This window comes from Parasteatoda tepidariorum, chromosome 4 (assembly GCF_982258835.1).
Source record: "Parasteatoda tepidariorum strain Cologne lab strain chromosome 4, Ptep-v5.0, whole genome shotgun sequence".
In the NCBI taxonomy this organism is placed as follows: domain Eukaryota; kingdom Metazoa; phylum Arthropoda; class Arachnida; order Araneae; family Theridiidae; genus Parasteatoda; species Parasteatoda tepidariorum.
Genome location: NC_141758.1, coordinates 89,215,359 through 89,229,941, shown reverse-complemented (window position 1 = coordinate 89,229,941; position 14,583 = coordinate 89,215,359). Strand labels below are relative to the sequence as shown.

Here is a 14,583-nt window from a genome sequence, read left to right as displayed (position 1 = left end):
TGTTGCGTAATGTTTTTAAAGTAGCCGTGACACTTGCAATGAAATGTTCAATGTTTAATACTGCTCGTGCTTTCGATCTGTAAACACAGCAACTTAAATGTGAATCATAAGTCTTCGTACAATTTAACTTTTATTCGAATTCTACTGTGATAATTTTACATCGTCGTAAAAATATATTGCTATTTCATATGATAGAGAAGAAAATATTTTTCTAATATTTTGTATCACCTCATCATGCGCACAATTGAGTATGGGACAACGACTCACGTCCCGGCATTTTTGACTAAACTTTGGAAATTAGTCACTGATGAGTCTTGTGATGAACTAATATGTTGGAGCCTAGTAAGTTATATTTATTTTATATGCATGCATTTCAAATCATAAAGATTCTGCTATGTTATTAGGATATGATTGGCCAGTAAAGTTACAAACTTAGTGATGTTACTTTTAACTAACAATAAATTTATGTTGGAGTTTTATAAGTTATTGTTTTATTTGCATGCAAATGATATTGTAAAGATTTCGTTATGCTATTAAGATATGATTGACCAGTAAAGTAAGAAACTTAGGGATGCTATTTTTAACTAACAATAAATTTAAGTTGGAGTTTTATAAGTTATAGTTTTATTTGCATGCAAAGATTTTTTTATATTATAAAGATTGTGTTATGTTATTAAGATATGATTAGCCAGTAAAACAGGTAAACTTAGTTATGCTTTTTTTAACTAACAATAAATTTAAGTTGGAGTTTAATAAGTTGATAGTTTTATTTGCATGCAAAGATTTTTTTATGTTATAAAGATTTCATTATGTTATTAAGATATGATTGGCCAATAAAGTAAGCATAGTGATGCTATTTTTAACTAACACTAACGTTGGAGCTTTATAAGTTATTGTTTTATGATATGATTGGCCAGTAAAACAGATAAACTTAGTTATGCTTTTTCAACAAACAGTAAATTGAGTTTTTATAAATTGATTCCCTTTCATTGATTTATATTGCTAAATATTCGAGAAAATTTCTAATATTTGAAAAATGCAGTGTGTTTACAAAAAGTAGCAATCATAGATACATCTTTATACATTTATACTTAAAGATTGGGCAGCTCCAAAGAGCAGGGCAAATAGATTGGAGGTCTATTGTACCCAAACCCTAAATCATGATTAGTGAAAAAGCTTCATAGCTGAAACAAAGTTCAGGAAACACCTGACAGGAATATCTTATCTTTATACATTTACTCTCCTTTAATTCTTTCTGAAGAAAAATTAATATATCTTGACTCAATAAATCAGTTTTCGCGATGTGTGTAATTGTTAATGTCATGGATAATTTGTCGCTGATCAAATTAGTCAGTAATGAGTCCTATGATGAACTAATATGTTGGAGTCTTATAAGTTGTTTTATTTGTGTGCAAATTATATTGTAAAGGTTTAGTAGTAGTATTAAGCTATGATTGATCAGTAAAGCAATGGGTTAATTTAGCCTTACTTCATTTTAACTAACAATATATTTAATTTTTACGCATTGTTTCCTTTTTTTATAAATTTGTTTCAAGTGCCTTTTAAGTAACTTTTTTGTGCAGATTTAGGATGATTTCATGCATTTACTTCTTTAATTCTTCCTAAAGAAAATTAATATCTGTCTTTATAATGCTATAACCTAGTGGGTTAAAAGTAAGAGTTTATAATATAATAGAATTTCTTCTAGTTTATTTTATTTTTCAATTTTTGGGTTGTATTGTGTTTTAATAATATAATGCATGTATATTTGGAAAGAAAACAAAGTTACAATATAATTTTAAGTGTCAATATAATTTTAAAAGTTTAAATATTGTAAAGTTTTTAATATTGTAATTATTTAAAAATATTCATCTGAAACTAATAAAGTATATAATAGTTTTTCTATAACACCTTGAAAATAATACTAACTTTTAAAGAATAAAATCAATTTTTTTAACAAATATTGAAATTTTTCATTTTTTTAATAAATAATATTAAAACATTTATTCAGTCAGGAGACAATGTAGTGCTGTTGTGACTAGTGTTGGACACTAGTTTTAAACACGATAAGAAAGTTTCTAACAAAAAATTTATTGTTAAATATTTAAAGAAATATTCTGAATGTGATAGCAGAATACTTAAATATTATTGAGCATTTACATTCAAAAATATATTATAGGAGTTGCATTGTGTATTAGCAGGGGTCTGTTTAGAAGAAATTTGGGTCCGTTAACGGACCCTTCACAAAATATCTTTTCATAAAAACGGACCCTTCACAAAATATTTTAACTTAAAAACGGACCCTTCACAAAATATTTTAACTTAAAAACGGATCCTTCACAAAATATTTTAACTTAAAAACGGACCCTTCACAAAATGATCTTTCTTTTAATTGGACCCTTCACAAATTTGTTTATTTTCATTATTATTTTGTTAATCGAATAAACCCTTTGCAGGGCAGAAAACAAGAAAGATGGATGTAAACGAATTAAGTTTTGTCCTTGGCAGACGATTTTTCCATTTTTCGTCCGAAATTAATATTCAGCGTTCAGCAGTATAGGCTAAATACCAAATATTTGTATATTGCATCTCTAATTTAGAAGCAGAAATTGTTGTTTATATTTTAAAATTTAATTTTTTTAATTATAATTTTACAGTGTTGAGCATAATTTTGTATGTCTTTACAATTTAAAAACTCCTTGAAAAAAAATTTTTTTTTGCAATAACGGACCCTATTTGCACAAATTCATAAAAGCGGACCCTGGTTGAAAGAATGTGAGTAATTCTTTCACAATTTCACGAAAAACGGACCTTTCACAAAATATCTGGACAGACCCCTGGTATTAGTCATATAATTTTAAAAGCCTCCATACTATGAATGGGTAGAAATTAAGAAAATTTAGACACTGGTTTGAAGTATCAATAACTAAGAGATACTAATTGTTCATAGACATTTTTACTGGTTCATTTACATATCGCTATTATATTTTTTTTAAAAACAGAAAGGTAGTAAGGTATTTAAGAAATTATAGTACAGAGAATGTGCTATGTCATAATTATGATAAAATAAGTTCTTTATTTAAAAAAATGTGGAAACATGAAATCAAAAATCACCGAATACCATCCTTTTATATCAATTGCTGATTCAAGGGACAACTGATACAGTGGTCAGAGACCAGAGTCACTATTTAACAGTGGTTGGAGTCAAATTTAAATGGTTTTGGACCAAAGAACCTCTGTTAATTTCGAGCCCTACTATTTATCCAGCTTAACAAAAATATGTGACATTGTAATATGAACATCTTTATCATATGGAAAGAATAATCGAACAAAAATACATTAAGAAAATTAGTGGTAGTTTTTTAAGTTCAGATATTGGAAGGTGTTTCTTTCTTTCATATACTTTTTTTAAATAATCAGTTATAACTTTCTATGTTATGTTAAGTTATAAAAATAGCATGAAATCTTTTTCAACTTTATTTGTTGTTCTCAAACTTTTTTTTTTTTTTAATATTGTACGAACCTTGACCTTTCTATTCATCCTTTTTCAACTACGATTATTTTTCTGGAATTTGAAGTTAAAACCTTTAATTTTTTATTTAAATTGTTTTTGATTTATTGTGTATTAAAAAAGTTACCTACGTATAGAGTTTTCCTATGATAATTATAGAGAAAAGTTTCACGCATGAAATTTAAAACTTTCAGTTTCAGTATTATTTAACTTGGTAATTGGAAATAAAATCGATTGTTTATTCTGATTTAATTGATAGATGTTTTTGTTTAAGACAGAAATTGTTTGTGTTAACTTCAATTAGTCTATTTTATGCTAAAAGGAAGTCGTTTTATCTCAAAGTTGCCTAAAGGAATGTTCAATTAAAAAAAAAAAGAGCACCTTAGTGAGACAAATTTAATGGTTCCTATTTGTGGAACAGATATTTTTGACATGGTAGATATAGTGTTCCATTAAATTATAACCTCACTATGCTTTTAGCTCAATTGATTAATTAAATGCTTGAAATTAGTATTAAAAACTGAAAGTGGTGAGAATTCACTGCTGTTATTTATCTTATATTTGTATCTGTAAATGAAGCCATAAATAATTAGAATATGAAAATGCATAAAATGGGTGGCCAGAAAAATATAGCATCTCACATATTTTTTTTATTTATAAAACTGAAGTTTTTAGAAGTAATTTAGGTTTAACTGATTAATAGAAATAATGCGTGTAAAATTAGAAGAAGAAAAAACGGAAATTGAGCATTTACTTAAGAGAGAAAAAACAAGCAATCTTCATTATTTTAAGTCGTTAGATAATAATTCATTAATAATCACAAGTCTGCAACCAATAAATGATTAGAAACCAATAGATTATGATAGATTTTTGGATGTTAATTTTAGAAAGAAAGTGAAAAATTCTCACGATTTTTCGTAAAAACAATATCTTTATTGATTCTTGATTCATTAAAATTGTGAGTAGATTTTTTTAATGATTCACATAAACAGAACCTTTCAAGAAACGAGTGAACAGACCACGGTTTTTCTTGTGACTTTTTTTCAAAATCACTCACTGAATTATGAGTGGAAATTTCAGTTTTTTCACTAAACAGGACCTTTTAAGAAAATCCAGAATAATCCCTGTTTACACAATTAATGCACTTTCAAATCGAATGGAAGCTTTTTTTTTACTATTCCATCCTATTACATTCGAAAATGATTGCAAATAATTGGTGAATTGTTCGTTTTTGTTGATTATTAATTAAAAGGTTTAATTAATGTAGCTTTCTTTAATTCTCTTGTACAATCGTACTCCGTTTAATATTTTTCTTTCTTTATTTTTTAAAGGTGTGTGTAATCTAAAAAGCAATACTTGAGTGGCATGTGTTGGAATAATTTCCTTCTATGTCAACTAATACCCTTACTTTGAACCCGCATGGGGGGATTCATCCTTTCAACCCTGCATGCTGTCCGTCCACATTCTTAATTTACGCAACTCTTCTCAGTTGTGAAAAACAAAAATTTCGAAAGAACCCTTTCTTTTTTCACATGTGAAAAGAAATTTTTTTTTTTCAAATCGCAAGACATCGACCCTATTGGGTACCTGCGGCTTTGAAATAACTTCATAATTTATTTATTTTTATTAAAGTCTTGAGCAATATGAATCGTCAAGGTTATTTGAATCGGCAATGTTATTTATCAGCTCATATGGCTTATTCGAATCATAAATTCGAATAAGCTAAGTCAGTTAATTTACTTACATACATTTTGATTTGTAATTTGAATCTGCAATTGGGTTTGATTAAATTCTTTGATTTAAATCGCAAATCAAGGTTATTTGAATTGCAAGGTCAAGAAAGGTTATCGAATCGTCAAGGTTATTTGAACTAAAAGTATCAGTTCACATAGCTTATTTGAATCACAGATTCAAATAAGCTACGTGAGTAATTTACATATTTGCAAATCAAAATATAATTAAAGAACGAATTGAATTTCGTTCAAACTTTCAAACACGGATTAAAATTTAATTCAAACACAAGTTCAAAAACTAATTTAATCACAATTCGAATGACAACTTAAACTAATTGAAGTTAATAGATTCTAATCGATTCAGTGAATTTTGAATCGAATGCGAGGAAATGAATTAATTAATAGCTTTCTGGTTCTGTCAACTTTCTTTTCTAAATAAACATCTTGAAAGTCTAATGTATTTAGATAATGTATATTTAAACTTAATTGTTATAAAAATAAATGAACGGAGTGGGTATAAGTGACATTTTGATAAATATGATTGAATTAGATTTAAGTTTATATGCTTACAATAGTAAATATAGATCATGCTTAGTCACCATTTCTTGTACACTAGTTTCCTATTGGTTAAACAGTTCGCGTCATAGCGTTCACACTCTTGACGTTCTAATTTGTTGTCAGAAAAGAGGCCCGAATGCACTTGGACTCATCTTGCATTCCATATAACCCTTATCCACTCAGCTCTTAAGTCAATCTGCTAAATTATAGACTGGGCCGAGGTGGCTGGCGGGGATAGAATGTTCACCTTCCAAATAGGTGACCTGGTTCGAATCCCAGCAATGTCTGGTCGATTCGAATTCTGCTCCCGTCTCGCACCGACCACGTTGTTGAAGTAAAATATCCTCAGTGGTAGACAGATTATGGGTTAGAATCCCCTTACCATCGGGTTATCGTTAAGAGATTTTCGTAGTTTCCTTCTCCCTGTAACGCGAATGCGGATTAGTTTAATCTTAAAGTCCTCCATAAAGGCTAGTTAGTCCCAATGCTTGATCAATTTCCTTTCTCTTGATTGGGTCCAAAATTACAAGGCTACGAAGGTTAAATTGAGTCGCTGTTTAACGCCGGTTAAAAGTAAAATAATAATAATATAAAAAAAAATTTTGTTGTTGTTGATATAATTCGTTTCTACTTGATGAAATAATTTATTGAGAATTAGTTCAATCAAACTGAAATAAGCTCCTAAGATTACTCGGTTCTAAAGATTACTCAAATAGAAATTATAGGCATAAAAAGTAATAAATAAATACGTAAGATTAATTAAATTACCCTCTTGGAGTCAACAAATAAAAAAAATTTTAAGTGTTTTAATTCCCAATTCAATAATTCACGTAAGGCTTTTTAAATCATATCGATAAGCGATCAATTTTTGTATACATTTTAAAGGATGATTTCAAATTAAGTTAGTCAATATTGTTAGTGTGTGTGAAAAATATTTAAAAATAAAATCCAAATAATTAATCGTGTTTAAATGATATTGATAATAAACGTTTTATCAACCTTAAATTTAAAATGGCGGTGGGAATTTAGGCAACTTTTATTCCAAATAAATTTGTTTATATTTGCTTACGCTGCAACTTCCAGGTACAAACTCTGATAAATAGAACTTATAGGTTTAGAGAGAAAAAAAAATGGATAAAATTCAATTGAAGATTTTTATCTTATCTTTTTTCCGCCAAGGAGGAAATGACAGTATCCTTCTTTCCATCCCTTCGTAAACTACTCACTTTAAGATAACTGTTAGAAAATCGTGGCTATCTTCCAAATATTACGAACGAGTTCAAGTAAAATGAAAAACTTGTTATCCTTATAAAACAGTTTCACTTGTAAACATTCTCTTTAATTATTTGCTTCGATTCTACATGGCATGACTTGTTCAAGGAGTTGTTTTATTTAATTAAATTTTCAAAATCTTACCGATTCCAAGAAAGTGCATTCCAGTTTTTAACGTAAAATAGACAATATATTTTCTGAAACTGATTTTTATGCTATTCCTGAAGTAGAAAAAAAATTTTATTTCAAAAAAGAATATTTTTTGTTGGCGTTTACTTATTAAAATGTGATGCTTTTGTATTGTTTATCACTTTTGTACTGTTAATCATTTATTTATTTTGTAGCGTATTTCATTTTTAAAATTTTTTCATTTTCCCCCCTTTATTTCTTAGCTAAAAAAAGTTACAAAAAATTCCGATTGCTTATTAGTAGTAATTATATAATTCCGGTTGCTTATTAGTAGATTCTCCTTATCAAAATTATTTTTTTATTCATTCTTAAAGCATGCTTTTTTGCCAACAATTTGCCAAATCGTTAGTTTATTATTCAGTACCTAAACGTATAATATTTTAATTTAAAATTTTTAAACAAATCTTATGAAGCACATAAAAATTATTTCTATATTAATAATTTTTTGAATCCTAAATAGCTAATAAGTCACTTTTAAAAATAAAGGTTATTATTTAGTTAAAATATTTTACAACGCATTTTCAGTAATTTTTTTTTTTTTTTGCTGCCCCTATTGTTTATTTACTAGATATTGTATCTAATCAAGATATCCATAATCTATTGACTTATTGTAAGCTATTCTGTTGCGAGAAATTTATCGTGAATTTTTGGAAAGTAAACGTGACAAAAAAAAGAAAGGAGAATATTCACATTGTTGGAAAAACCCTTAGTTGCAAAACGATCTGTAAATATGGTTTACCTGCCTTGTTTACTGAATAAAGGTAAAACCCTTGATACCAGAGTAATTCCCCCCCCCCCCTCTGTTTTACAGCCTGTAGTATCTTGTACTGCAGCGAAACCGCAGTGCAGAAATGTATATTTTCTTGCGTGGATAGGCTATTGAATATGCATGGAATGAACTTCTTACGAATCTTGTTTTACCATGATTACCGAAATCGTGCTAATTTTTTTTTATTAGCTATGAGCTCTCATTCTTTTTATTTATGTATTTTTTTTAACAAATCTTTTAAATTAACTGTCCTAATTTACATATTTTTACAAATCTCTTAAGGTTAAACTTTAAAAGTAATATTCCACGGAGTGTCTATTGCACCAATCAGTCAGGGTTTTTTTTTTTTTAAATTTTAATAATTTTTTTTTTTTTTTTTTTTTTTTTTTTTTTTTTTTTTTGAAGTTATGTTCCATTGCAGGTGTCCCCTATAGCAGTGTTTCCCAAACTTATGACTTTTGTGTACCCTTTCTAAATTTTTCGTATCGCTGTGTACCACTAATAAAAAAAAATGAATGTATTTTTTTAAAAATATGTCTATTTTTCTTTCCCGGTACAAAGTTGTGTTAATAAGTCTTTGCATCAGTGAGAAGGATGATATTGTTTTTGCTGTGATAACAGGATAAAAATTATATTTTATTAAAATAGTCAAAATAAGTAGAATTTATTGCAAACCTTTACTTTAAAAAAATTGCACAAAAGTTATAAATCCCAACTGGCTGTTGACACCACTAATTAATAACTGTTAACTCTGCAAAAAATAGCCTATGGAAAAATACGTAATCCTAAATTTTCATAACTACCTTTGTTTTTAAATAAAATTTTCGTTTGTTGCAAGATATTTCGCATAAGAACGCGTACCCCTCGGGTGGTACGCGTACCACACTTTGGGAAACACTGCCCTATACTGATTTTTTTTTTTTTTTTTCATGGTTAAATGCTCCGATTAGTTCTCGTTGTTGGCAAAATAGTATTTTTTTTTGGGCTCTGGGGTGCAGGAGCAGACGTTCCGGTTAGGTGGTCAGCCGAACGCGAAACCCCCAGTGTTTAGTTCCCAAGCATGCTTGGTACTCATTTATCGACCCACTGAAGGGATGAAAGGCTGAGTTAACCCCCAATCGGCCCGAGAATCGAACCCAGGACTTGTGGTACGGGAGCGCGAAGCGCTACCACTCAGCCACCGGGTGTCTTTAATAACTTCATTTGTTAAAATTATATTTTCAATGAATTAAGGCTTTTTTTTAAAAGTAAATATCGTATAGCTTTAAATTACAAGCTTTAAGGGCTTTTACATAAACTCATTTTACACGGCTCCCACGGTCTGGAATTTATTTTTTAAAGTGGTGTATATCTAGATGTTTTAAGTTATCGATAAATATTTTATTTAAGAAAATGTACATGATTGCAGAAAATGGCTCGTGAATAATTTCGTAATTCACAAATGAAAAATAAATTTAAGTATTTTTCTGTAGTCTTGAAAAATCTTAGCTACCACTTATTTATTTATTTTTTTCCGGATCGGGGGAACCCTGTTTTATCTTTTTTATTATTTCAGCAATGACGGGGGCTGCGTTAAAATTAACAATCAAAATTTAAATGACTAAACAAGCATTTAACAATAAGTCAAAGAGACATGAATTTAGAAAGCTTTCCGATTAATACGTTAAAAACTTAGAATAATTGTTAATTAGTGTTTATTCAAATTAACAATTATTTGAAAGTAGCTAACAAAACTCTCACCTTGCATTGGCTTTAGAATTGTATTGCCTGCAATAAAATAAAATAACTACTAAAATTGTGCATGTGTTGGCTGTGATTTAAATTGTGTAAGATTATACTTGGTCATAAGTTCGTGTAAAATTAGAATTAAATTCTTATCTTATATTCTTATATAATTTTAGCCACACTCCGAAAATTGCGAATATTCTTTATTGAACAAGCACGAAAGTAAATAACTTATTTAACGAAAGTCTTTTTTTTTTCTTCTTTTCTTTTTTTTTTCCTCTATGAGGAAATGAATATAACACGTGGAGGCGCATGTGAATTATACTACTCAACTCGCTTGAACAGAAGAGGGAGGGGGAAAAAAACGAGAATGAAAAAGCAATGCTACTGAATGTCAAAAGTCTTTAATCGTTAAATAGGTTAATTAGAGTTAACGTTCGTATAGTATTTATTAAGTCAATGATAAAGGGAATGAATTAAATGATAAAAGGTGTTTTATTTGTAAAGGTTCTTTTTTAATTACGGGCTGAATTATTTATTAATTGTGTGCTCAGCTTGGATTTAGTTATGTTTTTTGAAGGGATTTTCTTACACATAAATTGGCTTGTGTGGTTACGGTTTCCGTAAACATATTATTAGCTAAAATTTTCCTTATTTATGATTCTTGAATTGGAAATCGGTATATTCGATGTGGTTGTTTACTTTGTTGGAATCAATTAAGATATTGCATAGATTGAATGCAAACTGGTGTAATTTTAACAAATCTAATTCATAAAAATTGCCAGATACTTTTGAAATTGTGTTCGAAATGCCTTGAACATATTTATATATTTTTCGCTTGAAAAATGGCGCCCGCACTTAAGACTCGTGGAAAATGTCAAAAATAATAAACCAAAGATGCTAACTGTCAAATGCCTTTAGACTATAGATAGTTGGATAATTAGAACTAATGTCCAAATAGTATATATTAAGTAAAATGAAAAAAAGGTGTTTTGTTTGTAAAAGTTATTTTTAAACACGGACTGAATTATTTATTGATTGTGTGCTCAGCTTGGATTGCTATGTTTTTTGAAGGGATTTTCTTGCAGATACGTTGGCTTGCGTCATTACGGTTTCCATCAACTTATTATTAGCCAAAATCCTCCTTGATTCTTGAATTGGAAAGTGGTACATTCGACGTACTTGTTTACTTTGTTGGAATCAATTAAGATATTGCATAAATTGAATGCAAACTGGAGTGATTTTAACAAATCTAATTCGTAAAAATTGCCTGATGGTTTTGAAAATATGATCGAAATGCCTTGAAACATATTTATATATTTTTCACCAGAAAAATGGCGTCCATAGTAAAGACTCGTGGAAAATGGCAAAATTAATAAACTAAGGATACTTAGTGTCAAATGCCTTTGAACGACAGTTGGTTAATTAGAACTAATGTATAGAACATGGAACATAGTAATATTGTATAGTATTGTTTTAGAATATATAGAACATAGTATATAAAGTAAAATGATAAAATGTATTTTATTTGTAAAGATTCTTTTTTAAACACGGGCTGAATTATTTATTAATTGTTTGCTCAGCTTGTATTGTTGTCTTTTTGAAGGGATTTTCTTACAGATACATTGTCTTACGTGATACGGTTTTCGTCAATATATGATTAGCTGAAATTTCCCTTATTTTTGATTCTTGAATTAGTAATTGGCGTATTTCAACGTGCTTGTTTACTTTGTTGGAATCATTTAAGATATTGTATAGACTGTGTGCAAATCGATGTGATTATAGCAAGCCAGATTCTTAGAATTGTCAGATGCTTTTGAAATTATGTTCAAAATACCTTGAGCATATTTATATATTTTTCGCTGGAAAATGGAACCGGCAGTAAAGACTCGTGGAAAATAGTAAAAATAATAGATTAAAGATACTTTGTGCCAAATGCCTTTAAACGATAACTATTTAGTTAGAGCTAATGTAATAGTTGATATAAAGTAAAATGATAAAAGGTGTTTTGCTTGCGAAAGTTTTTTATTTTTTTTAAATACAGTTTTTATAATGTAAGAATTGTGTATTGGTGATTCAAAAACTGAGAACTTAAGCTACTGAATCTTGAAGTCTTTATAAGTTAAATAGATAGAGCCGTCACGTTTGCATTTAACCAAAAGCAAAATGTGTTTTATTTGTGAAAGTTCTTTTTAAATGTGGGGCTGTTTCATTTAAAAATTTTTGTACTCAGCTTGGAATTTCATGTTTTCGTAAGGCATTTTCTTACACTACGTTGGTTTGCATACTTTAAGTTGCCATCAGCTTATGATTATCTGAAATTTTCCTTACCTGAATTGGGAATTAGAATATTTTGGACGTGCTTATTTACTTTGTTAAAATCATATAAGATTTTTCATGGATTCTGTGAAAACTAATGTGATTTACAAGCTTTGAAATATCAGGTGCCTTTGAAGTTGTGTTCGAAATACCTTGAACTTATTTTTCGTGTAAAATAAAATGGCGCCCCCTGTGAGGATTCGTGGAATATGGCAAAAATGATTCGCTATTCATTATAGGAAAGCCAACGCTACTGTATGTCATAAGTCTTGAATAGTCAGGGATCTGTTTAGAAGAAATTTGGGTCCGTTAACGGACCCTTCACAAAATATCTTTTCATGAAAACGGACTCTTCACAAAATATTTTAACTTAACGGACCCTTCACAAAATGATTTTTCTTTTAATCGGACCCTTCACAAATTTGTTCATCTTCATTATTGTTTTGTTAATCGAATAAACCCTTCCCAGGAAGAAAGACATATGTAAACAAACTAAATTTTCTCTTCCGCAGACGCTTCTTCCTTTATTCGTCCGAAAAGAATATTCTGCGTTCAGCAGTATAGGCTAAATACCAAATATTTATATGTTGCATCGCTAATTTAGTATCTGCAATTGCTCTTTATTTTTTAAAATTTAATTTTTTTTTAATTATAATTTTACAGTGTTGAGCATAATCTTGTATGCCTTTACAATCAATTTAAAAGCTCATTGAAAAAGTTTTTTTTTTGCAATAACGGACCCTATTTTGCACAAATTAAAAAAAGCGGGCCCTGGTTGAAAGAATGTGACTTAACGTTTATTTTATATTCACAAATTACGAGTAATTTTTTCACAATTTTACAAAAACGGACCTTTCACAAAATTTCTGGACAGACCCCTGAATACTGTTCTGCTACCAGTCAAATGCATTATACGTGCCACCATTGCTAAAATTTAAAAAGAATGCTTAAAATTGCCCTTCAGCTTGTGATGCAATTTTAAAATCTTCCTTTTAAGAGGACTGTGGACGCTAATAAATTAATAAGTGATTAACAGTAATCTAAAAATTATCATTCAATGTGTGATAACTATCTAAGTTTTCCGTAAACTTGGATATGGAATTCATGTTATGATCCACGTCATTCATGTATTTTTATGAAGGCATTTATTGCATCGTGGCAGTTAGTGCAAGGCTCCCTTCCAACATCATAAAACGTTCTATTATTCTATAATATTCTACACAATAATGTTATGTGATGCAATAACAGTTTACAAAGCTGAAAATTAACAAGTAATTTTGTAACTAATTTACTATAATTGACACAGTTGTTCATGTTTTTATTCTTTATAAATACATATTTATTTTGCTGGCTTTTAATATCAACAAAAGTCCTATTATGTATTGTAAAAGTAATTCGTCATTTTCACGTTGCTTCGGCGAAAATGATTTATTTACTTCTATAATTTATTTACTTTTTATTTGTTTTCTGGAATGGCAATGTTTTTTTCTTCCTCGTATCGCTCATGGACTGCAATAGTGGCACAACTAAAGAAAAAAACGCATTTTGGACTAAGAACAGGTGTAAAGATGAAAATACACATTCTTTCATCAGCAATACTAGCACAACTCATAATTCAACTTGCTAGGTAATCTTCGTTTAAGCTAACTAAAGCATTTCTTTTGCATTTTGCTTAGCAATGAAAACTTTAAACCCAGTTATCTCAAAACATGATTTTTTTTTTTAGTTGTGCCGCTATTGCAGCCCATGAGCGATGTGATAATGACTTTAATATAATAATATTTATTAGTTATATATTAATAGTTAGTTATATTAATTATATATTATTTGTTAAGTCTTAAAATGTGAAATTTTTGAAATTTTTTTAAAGAAATTGCCACTTATAAACTTAGGTACAGCATTTCGATCATTAGTTTTTTTTTTATTTATTTATTTCATTTCAACTGAATGAAAGTATATCGTGTCATTGGTCTTAATTCCTAAAAAAAAAACCTTACGGGGGTCGGTAGTATGCCCCAAAAAAACGAGTTTGCCCCCTTTTGGCCTCTTTGTTTTTCTCAGACGTTTCATTTATTTGAGAATTGCTTTCCTTTCTCAGCAAATTGTTCTGTTTTTTTATTTTTTACTGCCCACTATATGGGGTCGCCCGGTCGATGGCTCGGGCTAATTTGATGATATTGCCAGATTCTTGACTTATCAATTTCTCAATCGTCGTGTTATTTATTTTATCTTTACTTGGCAACATCCTATGTGTAAACCTATAATGATGTGTGCGACAATTAATTTTTTTTTTCTAATAATTTACAATTTTTATTTTGTTAAGTAAATTTCCAAGTTTTAAATAAAATTATGTCATAATAATTTAATATCATGGCAAAGAGGTTAAGGACCGAAAATTGTTGAAAAATATCCTTTAAAAAATCAAAATAAATACTTTTAATGTGTATAGATATGCAGCCAGATCCCTATTTAACGAAGTCGCTAAATCTCGATAATAAGTTCGTTAT

At 28.9% G+C, this 14,583-nt stretch overlaps 1 protein-coding gene across 2 annotated transcripts in view; it reads left to right on the top strand.

Annotated features, from left to right (window-relative positions):
* Window positions 1-17: 17 nt before the first annotated feature.
* Window positions 18-14,583, top strand: part of LOC107448699 (uncharacterized) — a 63,695-nt gene continuing 49,129 nt past the window's right edge. For both annotated transcript variants that reach the window (XM_016064000.4, XM_016063999.4), the window contains exon 1: window positions 18-342. In XM_016064000.4, coding sequence (XP_015919486.2) covers window positions 235-342 — 108 coding nt within the window. In that variant the 5' untranslated portion in view covers window positions 18-234. The remainder of the gene's footprint in view (window positions 343-14,583) is intronic.